Source organism: Trachurus japonicus, chromosome 7 (assembly GCF_045865225.1).
Source record: "Trachurus japonicus isolate A0001 chromosome 7, Traja_1.0".
NCBI classification, from domain to species: domain Eukaryota; kingdom Metazoa; phylum Chordata; class Actinopteri; order Carangiformes; family Carangidae; genus Trachurus; species Trachurus japonicus.
The window spans coordinates 18,515,410-18,530,148 of NC_140913.1; the positions used below are offsets into that span (position 1 = coordinate 18,515,410).

Sequence of the window (14,739 nt, forward strand, 5' to 3'; positions counted from 1 at the left end):
ATGAAACATCGCCACCAGCAGGCTGATATTATTAATAACCACAAACGGTAAGACTAAAACCATGGCTAAAACATTGTATATCCATATTGTAAACATTAGCTGTTACAAGTTAATGTTAGCTACAAGTTACATTTGTGTAAGAGTACATTTTACAAATGTAATTGTCAATCAAATTTGAGTCGGTATTATGTAGGATTAAGAAACATAAATATCTTCATAGTTAGAGACATTTTTTCCTCTTAACAAATACGGTATTACAGTTTAACATTAATGTATTAACCTACAGCAGCAGTTTTTTTTTGTTTCATTTCATTTTCTTTCGTTTTTACTTTTGTTAGTAGGCCTAGATAAAACAGGCTTTATTCTGCCATTTTGCATAATTAAACAATTTATGATCATTTACAGGTTCAGTAGATATTTTCATGTACGAATTTTATTAATTTTATTTGGGTTACTTGTAGGCTATACATTGCTATGAGGTTTGCAGTAAAGTAAAATGTATGATTTCCATATGAGGTGAAGACAAAGAAGAAAGAAGCAGAAAATAGAAATAGTCACTTTCTACCACAAAGTGATAATCAATGATTAATGCTCCTCACTAGTTGAAATGACCAGAAGTATATATGAAAACATAAGCAACATTTTAAACAAAGATACATCTTTATTAAGCACAATGTTGCATATTACAGGCAATAGTTCACAATTTTCAATATCCAGCACTTTAAAATGCATTTTTACAAATCCATATTGTTATTTTGGATGTTTCTCTCCTCATGTGAAAACTTACAAACATGTTTTAATGGCCAAAAACTAATTTAGCCCCAGGAGAAAGATGGTGGGCTTAGCCACTCTGGTTCGCCAGTGGCCATCCAGTACAACAGCAAGCCTGTCCCTATCACCAGACCCATCTTTAGGATCTTCTTCAGAATGCCGAGACACTGCAGGAGACAAACACAGGAGATGTTTACAAATGACAAAACAATTTAGGGACAAATGAAATGAAATGAATGAATGTCCAGTAATGGCCAGTGAACACACACCTTGTGTTTTCTGGTACAGATTTGTGTGTCGTTGAGATCACTTTCAGGCACACTCTCTGGCATACTCTCTGGCACACTCTCTGGCACACTTTGTGGCACTCTTTGTGGCACTCTTTGTGGCACACTCTCTGGCAGAGTATTGGGGGGATCACAAGCAGGTATCACTTGAAGGGTGTCGTCAGGCTCCCTTTGGTCCTATAAGCGCAGACAAAGCAGTTACAACAATGCATTCATGTCTTCATTTTTGTGTGTGTTTTCAAGTGTGACCACATGCAAATGATAATTTCAACTCACTTCAGATGTTTCTGCAGAGCTCAGGTCATCCTCCCTGTCGACGGAGCTACTGAGTGAATCTCTGTCACTGCTGAGAAGAAAAGAAAGAGAGTAGAGTTTCTGGTTGAATCTATCAAGCTCAGGTTGTAGTTATTGGTCAAGAGACAATGTGTTATGCAGACAAGAAATTCCTCTTACCTGTCCGTTTCATAGTGAATGACTTGAGACAATGGATTTGAACAAAACTGAACTTTTATCTGCCTCTCTAAAAAAAAACACAAATGGAAACAAATGAATTGTGGCATATACTGTACTGTATGCAAGACTTGCTTATACCATATACCCATTTCATTGACACTCACCTTCTCTGTCATTCTCCCCATCACTGTCATCATAAAACTCATAGAAAGCTTTGATTCTCTCCTGCTCCTGTTCCCAGTTCCTGTCGTCTTCATACTCGTCATCTCCCAGCTGTCCCAGCTCCGTGGCCTCAGATGTCCTGACCTCAGCGTTGAAGAAGAAGCTGTCGTCCACAGAGCCCTGGTAAGACTGGCTTGTGTTCGTATTGTCCTCTCTCTGTACCACGAAATAGCTGTTGACGTCTGCTGCAGGATGCTGACTCACCTCTGAAAGTGATGCCTCTGCTGTGTCTGTGTCTTCTGTGGTTAACAAGTCCTCAGACAGAGTTGGAGCAGTGTTTGACACATCAAAATCCCAGCTTTTGCTGAGATATGATTGATCCTCTCTGTTCTTTGTGCTGTGTTGATCATCAGAGACGCTCCATCCGGAAATTGCAGAAGCGCTCCCACTGTAAAGCCGACTGTCCTCTAGATCTTCTAAACACATGTTATTCAAGAGGCCCTCGTCTCTCCTCCTCACTTGGACGTCATCGTCGTCACTGGAGCTGTAGGAATCACTCTCATCTGTCTCATCTGTCTCACCTCCATCATCACACCCTTGCACAGCTGCATCGCTCAACGCATTCTCACATTTCCCTCTGTCATTTTCTGCAGCTCCCGCATCGTAACTCCTGAACCTATCAGCGTACATCTCCAGGTCTCTGCTGTACAAATACCCATCTCCCTCATCATCAGTGTACTTCTCTCTTCCCATCCATGTTGCATCTGTCACCTCTCCCTCTGGGCACATGCTCTGTTTTGAATTCGAGGTGCTGTCAAGTGGATGAGGCAACACATTTGACTGCGAGTCACTTTCTTGATTTTTGACTCCCTCTTCTACATATTCACATGAAGAAAAGTCTGAGGGATAATCTGCAATGCACTCACCCGCCTCTTGATGCTCCTCCCCTGAGAATTCCTTCATTTTCTCTACATATTCCTCACTATCAACTTCAGCAATGAGATCCTGCAGATTTTGCACTGATATTTCTGGAAAGTCCAAAGTGGCTGTGACAGCTTCACCTCCGTTTGGATTTTCAACCTCCTGCTCAAAGCACTGAGCAAGAGCGTTATCTTCTTGTTCGACTTTCATGCCCTCACACTCAGAATCAGACGAGTCCTCTTGCTTCTCTTCTTCCTCTTCTTCCTCTTCTTCCTCTTCTTGCTCATCCACTTCAACCCCATCACCTTTTACCATCATCATCTCATTGCCACGTTCAGGGATTCGCCCGAAATAGGACACTTCCTCATCGCTCTCGCTCTCACCTTGCTCCTCGTTTCTAACTTGAGGGTTTTCAGTGTCCTCCGGGGACAGAAGTTGTCCCTCAGCAAAGATCCTGTCCTCTTTATCATCATGGCTGAAGTCATCACCGCAGCAAACTGACATCAACAAATTCCCAAGTTTCTCTCTTGCTCCTATATCCTCCTCCTCATCTTCTTTTTCATCTTCTCCAGAGACAGAACCTTCCTGTGCAGAATCTCCATCTGAGCTTGTGTAATCCTCCTCTAGTGCTCTGTCCGTGCTCATGAGACCGACTGCGACACCTCCATCATCAAACTGCTCTTCATCAGTACTTTCAGCCGTGTTTACATCTTTGGTTTCCATGTTAGACAACACTGTGCTTTCACTAGTTGCTTCCTGGTGCAGAGCCCTGTCTTCCTTTGTTGTTACATTTTCATCAGAGCTGCCTGCCTTCTCTTCTTCAAACTTTTCATCAAAATTTAGTTTCTCAAAGTCCGAATCTTCATCAGGGAATGATGGAACAAACGGCTCTGTAACAACATCGTGAATTGACAGTTACCCTTTTTTGAACAGTTCAAAGAATAATTGCCATAATACTAAAACTTAGTAGTAACTTGTTGTAACTTCTTACCTGAAAATGCATCACTTAGTAGGTCAGAGAGACTTTGTTCCATCTTTGCAAATAGACAACTTGATAGTTTAAAAGGAGTTATATCAAGACAAAATTAATGCATTGCTACTGATAATCTCGTCTCTCAGAAAGGAAGAGAGCGCAAAGTAACTCCTCTCTTGCTGCTGCAAGTGGCTTCCTGTCAGACAGACGGTGCAAAAGTTACACATCAAAACTAAAACATTTGCTTAAATATTTAACAGTAAGTGTCTACATCTGTCTATATCCGAGCCTGTCATAAAAAAGCAAAATTTAAATGTTTGAGAAGTTTCTCTGTAAAAAAGTTTAAAAGTTACAAAAGTACAGTTTTTGTGTTGCTGTAGGAACGTACCTTCATGAGCTCATGAAATGATGTGGGCTTTGATGTGGTTTTGGTTTCAGACGCACAGCATAAGCTGCAGCAGTCAAACATACGGTTCCTTCACACTGAAACTGCTCATGTTTATTGGTGTCTTATGTAACTGAGATGGCACTTTCAAGATAAATTAGAATCATTTAAAAAGAAAAATACTTATCATTGAAAAGTCTGTTTTGATACTTTGATTTATTTTGAGGACTAAAATCAAGTAAAACTGCAGTTAAAATCAAGAAATCCTGGATTGTTGATAGGCGAGTGGCTCACAGTTCATGGCGGAGGAGGTACCGGTGGTTTGGCTTGAGGTCAACTTCTACTGGAAAATGGTCACTCACTTCAAGAGCCTGAAAAGCCGCCGTGAGATCAGGATTAATGATGATGTTCATGTCACATAGAAAACTGAACTTTAAAAAAGCTGAAGTTTTCAAAGCAACAATTTTACCTCCTCCTCAGTTAGATGGAAATTTTCTTTAAAGTTGAACGGTTGAGCTGAATCTGGGACTATACTGGAAATAATTTCACGCCCATGGACAATAATCCTGTTGGTGGAAATGTGGAAGGATTATTGTGAGAAATCACTTTGTCTAATGGGCAAAAGCTCAGTGATTCAGTTTTCATGCATCACTGACCTGTCATAGGCGCATTGTGTCTTCTTTCGGACAGTGGTGTCTTGATCATCGCCAATTAGCCAACGAAATTTGGGGTCACTCCTCAAGCGTACTCCTTTCCAGCCCTTGATGGTGACATAGCTGCAGTCGGCGTTGAGATCCCCAAGGATAATCACATTCTGGTGTGAAGGAAAGAAACAGTTCAGAAAGAAAAAGTTCAACAGATCGAGATTTGTAGAGAAACCAACGCTAGGCCAAACAGAAGAATTCGGAGCATCTCCATCCATCCATCCATGATAATGATATGATTTGACTTACATCAGTCTTCCACTTCCTGTTAACCCCTCTGAAGACAGTGTACAGTTCATCCATCTCTTTCATGGCATTTTTGGGACAAGTGTGCTGACCAATTAGAACAAAATCTTTCACCACTGGAAAAAGCAAAAGCAAAACAAAAAAAAAACACATTTAAATTAATGTTTACATTTTAAGTACCCTGTACCCTGGTCATTCATATCCTTAATCTCTGGACATTTGGTTTGGTTTCTGGCAGGCTGATTTGCTATCTAACTATGGTAAATGTTGCATTTTTAAAATTCATTTTATGACATAAATATTATCATCATGTATGTTTTACTAACTAGCTGCTTCATTAAAACTGAGATTGGACTCACCTGTACACATGGTATAGAAAGATTAGAAACCAGGGTAAACTGCTCTAACTCAGCATATCAAGGTTTCTGAAACCAGCGTATGATGTTTACATTTGCAAAACATCAAGTATCCTCGAGAAATACATGACTGATGAGAGCAGTAGACTGTATGCTTCCAGACACATCCTTCATTAATCTTACATGTTGTGGGTGAGTGGAAGCGGACGATGAAAGGCTCTCTGGAGAAAACATCAGTTTCATTTGTTCCTTCCTGTAGTTTAGGATATTGATAATGCTCTTTGACTGTCAACATGTTGTTCCTGGAGGAAAACAGAGGAGATCGAGGACATAATGTTGAACTGACCACTGACAGTATAAGGGGTCATGCTTGATAAGCAGTCTGGGTTACCTGTATATGTAGACATACTGTTCCTTGTAGGTGTTCCTCCCCAGCCGCTCACTTTCCACAAAGGAGTATGAGTTGGATTTGTCATATCTGCAGACAAAAACAACAGTCAACACAGTAACACCAAAGCTGAGGATGTTGAGTTATGTGTGTATAACCTACAGATGCTTGTACCTGTTCAGCTCCTTAACCAAGGCTTGTATTGCTTCTCCCTTTGAGTCTCTGACCTCTTGAATAAGACACAAATCGCATCGAGACAGGATCTTCAGGAGAAGCCCCATAACCTTCTTGTTGTTTGCCTTCGCTTCACCAAAGCTCTGAATGTTGAAAGCGCAGATTTTCAGCGAAGACGTGACGCTGAACGCACACAACGCCACGACAAACAGCAGAACTGCGGTCCTCATCGTACGGAGAAATATCACTCTGTAAGTGAAAGAGAGTTTGGCAAGATCCCTTTTGTCATATTGTGAAATGTGTAACAAAAAAAAAGTTCAGTGCCCACAGTACCCACACCACTGCCTCTAACCTTCAGCGCCAGTTTAACCAGGAGACTGACCTCAGTGCAGCAAAGATCCATCTCTTCAGTGACCAGCTGTGTATTTGGGGAACATACAGGTAAGCGTGGGTGAAAAGACAGGAGCTGCAGATCAGTGTGACGGATGTGCTGTGTCAGTGCCTGTTGAGAATAGCACATTATCTGGAACAGTTAAAACCTCTGAATACAATGGACAATAGCTCCGTCCCACTCAGCTTCGAGTGTGTTTTGTCTCTAAGTTTGAGCGTAATCGGACAATAGACGCTACCATGTGTCATGCTTCATGAACATTAGTGTAGAATTTACCACATATCAAACACATGAGCAACAGCGAGTTACCACACAGTGACAACACAACACCGAGACTGCACAGACACAGTCGTAGCTGTTATCGGATGGATCTCCATTGAAATGTATCTAACATTTGCAGTGAAAGTCATTGTCTCTTTTTTCTCTGTTTTTTTGTTCTGTTTTGATCTATTATCTTTGCAGAAAAAAGGATTTTCCTGTAATGATCTTCATGATCTGGTATAAGCTGGAAAAGAGTAACAAAACTGATACTAAAATTAGCCATCAAAAAGACTCATTATAGATTTGAAACAGCACAACTCTTCTTCTATAGCTCTGTTCATTGAATTTATTTCCAATGTGGTTGAAATAAAAAACTACATCTTTAATTGAGTATTTGCATTTTGCTTCTTTCACTCAGAAAATGTTAGAAGCAACATTTCGCTGTGTTTGTCAGACTAAAGTTAGATAGGATAGATTAAAAGTGTGATTCCTTAAAATGTGATGCAAACTTAAATATGGCTCAACCAGTTACAATGTTAATGATGACTAAGTGTTACAGTTTTATTTGTTTTAATGAAAGTCTTACAGGGGTCATATTGTTTTTTAACGTATACCTTTACTCATATTAGGTGTATTAATACTTCTTAACTCCTTTTAAAGTAAGAACTTTTACTTTTAAATGAGTATTTATGCCAATTTATGCCAGGTGAAGTACAGCACACTAATTGAAATATACCCAAGGTAATGAAAGTAAAGGTACTTGATTAATGGAAAAATGGTTCCTAAATTATATTGTAGCTGTTCAGGCACAGTAAGTTTTATACGACTTTAGTAAGCTAATTATGCGTGTCATCTGAAAGCTGAGGCATCATTTGATGACCAGTTAAGTATAAAATGAGAAATTCATGTTTTCCATGTCTTTTTTCTATAATATTTGTTGATGTGCTATGTTTTTACCCCTGAGTTTATCTTACACTCAAACTGAAGAAACCATGTGAGAAGAATCTTCAGTAAACAAAACACAAAGACATGATAAAGGGAAATAAATGGCATCAATAGGATACTGATTTTTCATAACTGGTCACAAGGTGAAAAGGTCAGAAAACAGTGGTGCTCTGGTCTGTGTTTTGTAAGAGTATGAAATTATTTTTTACGTAAAATCTTTATCTACGAATATGACACCCATGACAAGTGACCCACTGACACAATCTTGGTGCATGGTACATTTTCCACATACTTTTGAACCAGTAGTCTCTCACAGTTATTTGAATGAAAGATGACAAACAGTAACATTGCGGTAAGAGCATTTATTTAATAAAATATAAAACACTAAACAGCACGTTTATTGTGCATACTCTCTCTTTTTAAAAGCCATTTTGAGCCACAGTGAATCTGCAGCTCCCTGATACCTCATAGTACTGATGTAATTCCTCCTCACAGGAGTTGAGAGAATTACATGATGTATATACCTTCTTAACTCAACATTCAGTTTACAGTACAAAGGTCATTTCTATTTTTCTGCTCCCAACTCTTTTGCTAACATATTGACATTTTTCACACTGGTCGTCACACTTTTTGCACACACGTGGAGCACATCCTTCCCATTTCAACACAATGTCATCTGACATCACACACACACTTTATGAAATATTAAAGAACTATAGCCATTAAAATATCATTTCCAAAATAACGACAGCAACAACAAATGACCCTAACAAAAAAAAACAACAACATTCCTGAGCAAAGAAATAATCATATTGGTCTAAAACAGCCTGAGTGTTGAGGTGAGGCCATTTCCAAGAGATAGTCTTCGATGCGTGTCTCTATGTCTGAGTACAGGTCCTCAACTTGCTCCCTGAAAGGAGGATGCCATAGCCACAACATGGCAACCCCCGCCACAGCGAGGAGGAGGAGGAAGAACATTAGCACCTTCCACCAGGAGCCAGATGAAGTCTGAAGAGAGAGGGAAGAAAAGCTCCAGGTTAAACTGAGCTGCAGCTGCTCTGGTTTTTACTGCAGTGAAGACAGTGTAAATGACATAGTGGAACAAACAGAGTGAAATAATTCATTTTGGTTGGCTCACACAACCTAAGGGCTAGTGAGAGCACTTGAGTATAGCAAGGACATTAAGTCTCAAATTCCCCTAAATGCACACACACATACACACACACACACACACTCCTCACCGTTCTCCTGCGTCGGTGGCTGAGTTGCCGGAGTTCGTCCCTGCACTGCGACAGCCGGGCCTGGCTCGATTGACACTCCTGCTCCATGGCATGCAGCTCTGTTTGCAGCTCCTCACACTATACGCACACACACACACAAGCACACACACACACACACACACACACACACACACACACACACACACACACACACACACACACAGACAAACACCATATGGGCGGCAAACATGTAGGTTGTATTTAGCCACAGTCCACTCAAAATACGTTTTTATAAGTGTGCCAGTATTTACTTATATAAATCTTCTATAGATCTTCTTTCCAGAGATACATGTGATATGAAATACATCTATTTATTTTAAATACATTTGGCATGGAGAACTTTATTTTGGTAATATATCCAAATATAAATGATTTGCAGAAAATATATAGTGCCTTTTTAAAAAGAAATATGTAAAAGCATCTGAGATGCCGTTAGAATATCAATATTATATGAAAATAAATCTAAATGCTTCTCCCTGATGGAGCATTATGCGTCAGTCTCTGCACAGTAAATAAGGGTATTCCTTTTCTCTCATCCAAAGTGGGTTCATACTTATCTTAAACTGAGAGACACATAACTGTAATTATTACCTGTGTGCAGCTCTGAATCAAACAAAGCATGAAGGTCGTGAATGTGGTGCAGTGCACTGTGGTACTCCCACATTACTGTACCTCTCTCTCCTTTAGCCGAAGTTTCTCCTCAGTGTGGCGGAGCTGCTCCTCCACCTGAGAGTCTCTCCTCAGCACAAGTTGTGGCTCTGCTTCCTCTGACGTCAGACTATCCTGCATCAGAAAGTCCTGGGTCCCATTGTCGCCATCTACCAGGAAACAGAAAGTTACTCACAGACAGAGGCTGAAAGTGGCTTTGCAGCATTAAGGGAAAAAAAACCCGACATGACTTACTGATCTGCTCAATTTCCTCTCTTAAAATCTCATTGTCCTGTTCCAGCAGGCGAATGTTGTACTCTAGCTCCTTCTTCTCCTGTTGTAGTAACACCACTTCCTCCCTCAGCTCAGCCTCTCTGGCTCTGGACAGCTGCACCAGACAAACACATGTTTTTTTTGTCTGCTGACATTCAAACTTCTGACCGTGCACATTATTTCAACGGTACACGTTACCTCCACTTGGCTGTGCAGCTGTTGCAGTTGCTCATTACTGAGGTGCTGATTCTCCCTGAGTCGTCCAGAGCTCAGCTTCAGCTCCTCATACAGGCTTTGCCACCTCAGTCCCTCTGCTTTGGCTGTTATGAGCAACTCCTGCTACCGCAAAACACACAGAGTTCAAAATTCAGCCGCAGTATTGAGACTGAAATCATCCTGACCTTCTGTTATGGGAACAGAGCACATACATCACCAGACAACCAAAGTATGTCAGTGACAGTTAAACTGAAAGAGTGTGGTTTGTTTGACCTGCAGTGTCTCGGCCTTGCTGAGAGCCTCGGCTTTCTCCTGTGTGGCCTTCTGCAGGGCAACCAGGGCCTTCTCTTCATATATCAGTTTCTGCTTCTCCATCTGTACCACTAGTTTCTTCACTCCATCTTTGGGAAACTTCTGTAAAGATAACACACCACCGAGTTGGACAGAGAAATGACAGAGTGACAGTGTAGAGCCAGACTGGCTGTTTTTTTCTTTTTTGTCTACCCCTTGCATGATTTAAAATAAAAAAACACAGTGGTGGCTTCTTTAACCACCGGCTGCTTTTCTTACCTGCAGGCAGACTTGCAGCTGTGACTCTAGAGCCTTGATCTTGTTTCTGAGCAGGTCTTCACTGCAGCGAGCCTGTGTGGGTTAGAGAGGAAATGACTGAGTGTCACGCTGTAACCTGCAGATGGAAAATTGATACACCTAAATCTGTAATAGGACGTCCTTTCACAGTCTGTGCCTACTGGTGCATAAACGCAACTTGCTGCTTCAGTGAGAACAGAAAAGATCAGATTGTCTGCACGGGCTGCAACACTACACTGTTTCAAGAGTGGAAAAAAGACGTCATATCTCGCCTGGTAATAACAAACCTGCAAGAAACAACTTCACTCACTTAACTTTACTTTAATTTGCTGATGACAAACACAAACTTTTAAACTGAATGAATTGATCATCAGGTATTTCAAGTAACATAAGTAACACAAGTAACATTTCCCTGCAGGGCAGATAAAACAGAGCTGATAAGGATGGAGGGCACCTATAACAGCTACTGACTGCCACTCCCTTCCTGTATAAGAATGACAGCGTACGCTCCTCTTGTGCAGTATAGACGAGGGCGGAAGCAGGAAGCTCCAAACCACAGACTGCATAGGAACTTCCTGAGACACGAGCAGTGATGCACAGACGCTGCACTTCACTGTTACAGAGAAAAACCCAGTATCACATCAACCAGCAAACCAAATAACGATGAAGCAGCAACACTGTGACGCTGTAAAAGGTGAATGAGGTTATTGGTGTTTGGAAACTGTAATTAGAAAATACAAGTTGTGCACAACAGGGCTGAACAGGGCTGTGGATAGAGACAGAGAGAGTCTTACCGTCCATATTATGTTAGAGGAGTTGACAAGGTTTGTCGTGCCGTCCTGGAGGGCTGCCAGCTTCTTTTTCACGGCCTCCTCTCTCCACAGAGCCTCCTGATAAAAACCAGACAGCAGACGACACACTACAGTCACATTACAGTACAACAACTCGCTCATACTGAATATAGCTGACAACAATCAGCAGCCAGTCAGCTACTGTAACACTCAAGATCAGTTAGGTTACTAATTAAGTTAATGATGCTAGAATAATAATAATTAAAAAAAAAACTAATGATGCTGAATATGAAACTGAATCATCCTATTAAATTAAAAGTCAGGCACTTGACTACTACAAGATGCTAACTGCAACATTGAGAAACAAAACTAGTTCAGTTTACTGAAAACCACCCACTGTGGCCACAAATGAGACACAACACATGGCATAATGTAGTTTAACAGTAGAGCACAAGTGGAGAAGAGCCACAAACTTCAATAATAATGTCAGTTTAGTTACACAGCAACATCTAGTTAACGGATGCTAACGTTAGCTGACACAAGGCAGCAAATGTCACAGGTCATAGTCACCAAAACAAGTCAAAGCAAAAAGTCTTTGAGGGAGATTATTGATTATAACTTTTCATGTATTTGTTATTTTAAGCCTGCCTTTAAAGAATGAACTTTGGAAAGATTTCAGTTGGCTTACCTGCAGGTAGTCAGCTAATCTTTGGATATCCTATTATTTGACAAACAAGAGACAAGAATAACAAGTTAAATGTATATATATACGTATATATTTTTAAATCTAAATCTGCAGTTTACAGCCACAGGATACAAAGCATTAGTCTGACACTTACTGATTCTTTGATAGTGACAAGGCCAGACCTGTTGGGAGGGGGAGGGAGGCATTACACAAACATAAAACACTGATCGCAGCTGTTTCTGATATGAATGAATGAGATTTCATGGAGATTTACAGTAAGCCACACTCACTCTGTCTGCACACCAGCCTCTCGAAGCACCTTTGTTTTTAAAACATTTTCAGTACGTTGAGAGGATTTTTGGTGAATTTGTTCTGGTCGGATGACTGTTTTGACGCTTGTCTTTTTAGCTTTAAGAGGAGAGGAAGAAAACAGCTTTATTAGTATGAAAAATCAAATGTGAGGGTCACTAATCAAAATGTTATGTAGCTAACAAGACTTTCACCATTACTACTGTTCTCTCTACTCATCCTGTGCTGATCCAACTCCTTCATAACTGTTGTGGAGGTAGATACTTGCTTCATTGAATGGCCTTTCTCTTGCTTCATCGTCTGCTCTGGCCATAATGAAGCCTGGGGAAAGGAGAGGAGAGGGGAAACATAGGTATTTATGTAACCCTCTTTGGAGCGGAAAAGATGAAACATGGATCTGGTAAAATATGACTCCAAATAATTTTCTTTTATTTACCCATGTGCTACTGCTTGGGCTGTCGGTTTTGCCTCGGCCTGGTGTTAATACCATCTTTGGATGTCCGTTAGCAGTAGGACTAGTTTTGATATTTGTATGATATGTGTTGGCCTTGCTGCTTGAACTGTGATACTTCACTGAGAATGTCTTAGGTGACGCTTTCTTCCTCGTAGACAGACCACACTCCTCTGGGCTCACCGATCTCCTTTTCAGAAACTCAAGCTGCCTCTTTTCTTTCAATTCAGTTTTTATCTGTCTTGTGTCTAACCCTCTCGTAGGGCTGCGACATGAAGTCACGTTGTTTTTTCCTCGCAGGTGTTCACGTTTCTCTGCTCTGACCTCCACTATTCGGTCAAAGACTTTCACTGTGGAGAGCTCTATTCCAGCCAGGGCGTCCATGGCAGCTCCTCTGCCTGTTACAGCCTTTAAATGACAACAGTCACGATCAGTATTTCTAATAATTACATGTGCAGCACATAAGCAATTTGACTCAAATGCATCTATGCATGACATATGTAGCCTATATGTATATTGTTATGTTACAAGGAGCTGAAAGTATGACTCTCATGTGTTGCAGGTGCAGGGTGATGGCTCAGATGTTACATCTAAATAAAGTACATCTAAGATAAAGTATATAAAATATGTAAACTATAAGTTTGTCTAGTTGTTAAAGTGACTGATACAAGTTAGTATAAAATGCTGATAGAGTCTAAAACTTTATACATTTGCATCTGTCAAACAAGGTGCTGACACATTTTTTAATTTCTTTTATCTGCTTCACCAATAAAAAAGAATATTAGTCATCTGCAGCACCAGGCTTTGCTCCATATTTATATGAGATGTATATTTGGAATAAAGTGAAGGATAAAGTAGCAAATCTCTGTGACCCACAAGAGTCTACTATAGTGGAAAAAGCTGAAGTAGCAGCTCTAGAAATATGAGCATAGTCGTATTAGTAAGTGTATAATAAAGGTTATAGTGCAGTGCTGGTGTGTTTTTCTTAGGAATCTCCTTTAATTATCAAAAAGTAGCATATCAAAGACAGACTAGGCCCTGGCAACTGTTGAGTGGGTCTGCGGAGTAAAAATGCACAAGATTATGCAAAAAAAATGCTACATAAGCAGAAACGTATCACAAAGCTTACCCACTACGCCATCTCATCCAGTTGATAAAACTCTTCATGAGCTGGCTGAGAAGTCATCCATTTTCTCACTCTTCTGAAATAATGTCCGGGAGCTTTGTCTGTGTTTCACATGTAGCTGTTTCTGTTGAGCATAATTTAACAGGAAGTGAAGAGAACCACAGCGTCATATGTTCCTCTATCTCACCAGCCACTCGCACCAAACTGATGCCACACACGGGTGGGCCCCAAGATTACAGACAGTCAATTCCCCCTGTGCAAAGTCTGGGATGAAACACACAACTTGGGAGACAGAGCTCTTTTCTCTGTGTGTGGTTGCCTCTGGAGGTTTTAATGTTTTTAGTATTATGGGGTTAGAGTTACGGGTTACTGTGGTACAATCAGAGAACTAACTGTAACTGAAAAGTAAGGTTACAATTGGGTTTTACATTTGAAGGCTCTCAGCTGAACTGTGTGGTAGAGATATAAGCACTAAATCCTTCATTTTATGTATTTTATGCAGTGTCACAGACCTAACCTAAAATCTAAAAAGCATCCAGATAAACTGCAGTCTATGGAGCATATAAAAAAGATAAAGGGAAAACTTTATTTTATTTTTTATATAATTATTTATTTAAGCCAAAATCATTTAAACACAGCATGACTACATGTAATCGTGTGTATAACTAGAGTCAAAAGCTACCCTATACTCTTAACCCTTATCTTTAACCTAACTCTTAATTATTGTTATCCTGCTGCAACCTGGTAACATGGGATCAATGAAATCTATCTATGCCTGACCTTATATCAACCCTTAAAAAGCCACTTATACTCTTACACCTTTTTTATTGCACTCATTAAGGCCCTAATTAAGTTTACTGATCAGTGCTTGGCAGTCTATGGTGCCTGCACCTCATGGATGTATGTATTAACAATTATACAGAACAATACTGTTTTAGCCAGAGGTAATATGATA

At 40.3% G+C, this 14,739-nt stretch overlaps 3 protein-coding genes across 4 annotated transcripts; all 3 read right to left on the minus strand.

The window, feature by feature from the left end:
• Positions 1-345: 345 nt before the first annotated feature.
• LOC146984537 (uncharacterized) lies at positions 346-3,994 on the minus strand. Of its 2 annotated transcripts, none has more exons than XM_085781791.1 (7): positions 3,956-3,994; positions 3,586-3,763; positions 1,676-3,484; positions 1,512-1,578; positions 1,335-1,404; positions 1,041-1,235; positions 346-938 (listed from the first exon to the last, which is right to left on the minus strand). In XM_085781791.1, the coding sequence occupies exons 2-7, from the start codon at positions 3,626-3,628 to the stop codon at positions 816-818; spliced, it is 2,307 nt and encodes a 768-aa protein (XP_085637917.1). In that variant the 5' UTR covers positions 3,629-3,763; positions 3,956-3,994; the 3' UTR covers positions 346-815. The 2 variants fall into 2 exon arrangements, with proteins under 2 accessions (XP_085637917.1, XP_085637918.1); XM_085781792.1 differs by having other exon boundaries at positions 638-938; positions 1,335-1,401.
• A 155-nt stretch (positions 3,995-4,149) lies between these two features.
• dnase1l1l (deoxyribonuclease I-like 1-like) lies at positions 4,150-6,086 on the minus strand. The gene is made up of 7 exons (XM_085781796.1): positions 5,821-6,086; positions 5,650-5,736; positions 5,442-5,560; positions 4,906-5,018; positions 4,609-4,766; positions 4,422-4,518; positions 4,150-4,323 (listed from the first exon to the last, which is right to left on the minus strand). Exons 1-7 carry the CDS (start codon positions 6,048-6,050, stop codon positions 4,243-4,245), a joined length of 885 nt encoding a protein of 294 aa, XP_085637922.1. The 5' UTR covers positions 6,051-6,086; the 3' UTR covers positions 4,150-4,242.
• A 1,959-nt stretch (positions 6,087-8,045) lies between these two features.
• traf3ip3 (TRAF3 interacting protein 3) lies at positions 8,046-13,934 on the minus strand. Its single transcript, XM_085781797.1, has 14 exons — positions 13,788-13,934; positions 12,644-13,066; positions 12,402-12,528; positions 12,189-12,306; positions 12,053-12,080; positions 11,902-11,931; positions 11,217-11,312; positions 10,405-10,476; positions 10,108-10,248; positions 9,817-9,954; positions 9,592-9,733; positions 9,370-9,515; positions 8,659-8,775; positions 8,046-8,425 (listed from the first exon to the last, which is right to left on the minus strand). Exons 2-14 carry the CDS (start codon positions 13,040-13,042, stop codon positions 8,225-8,227), a joined length of 1,755 nt encoding a protein of 584 aa, XP_085637923.1. The 5' UTR covers positions 13,043-13,066; positions 13,788-13,934; the 3' UTR covers positions 8,046-8,224.
• Between the last annotated feature and the right edge of the window lie 805 nt (positions 13,935-14,739).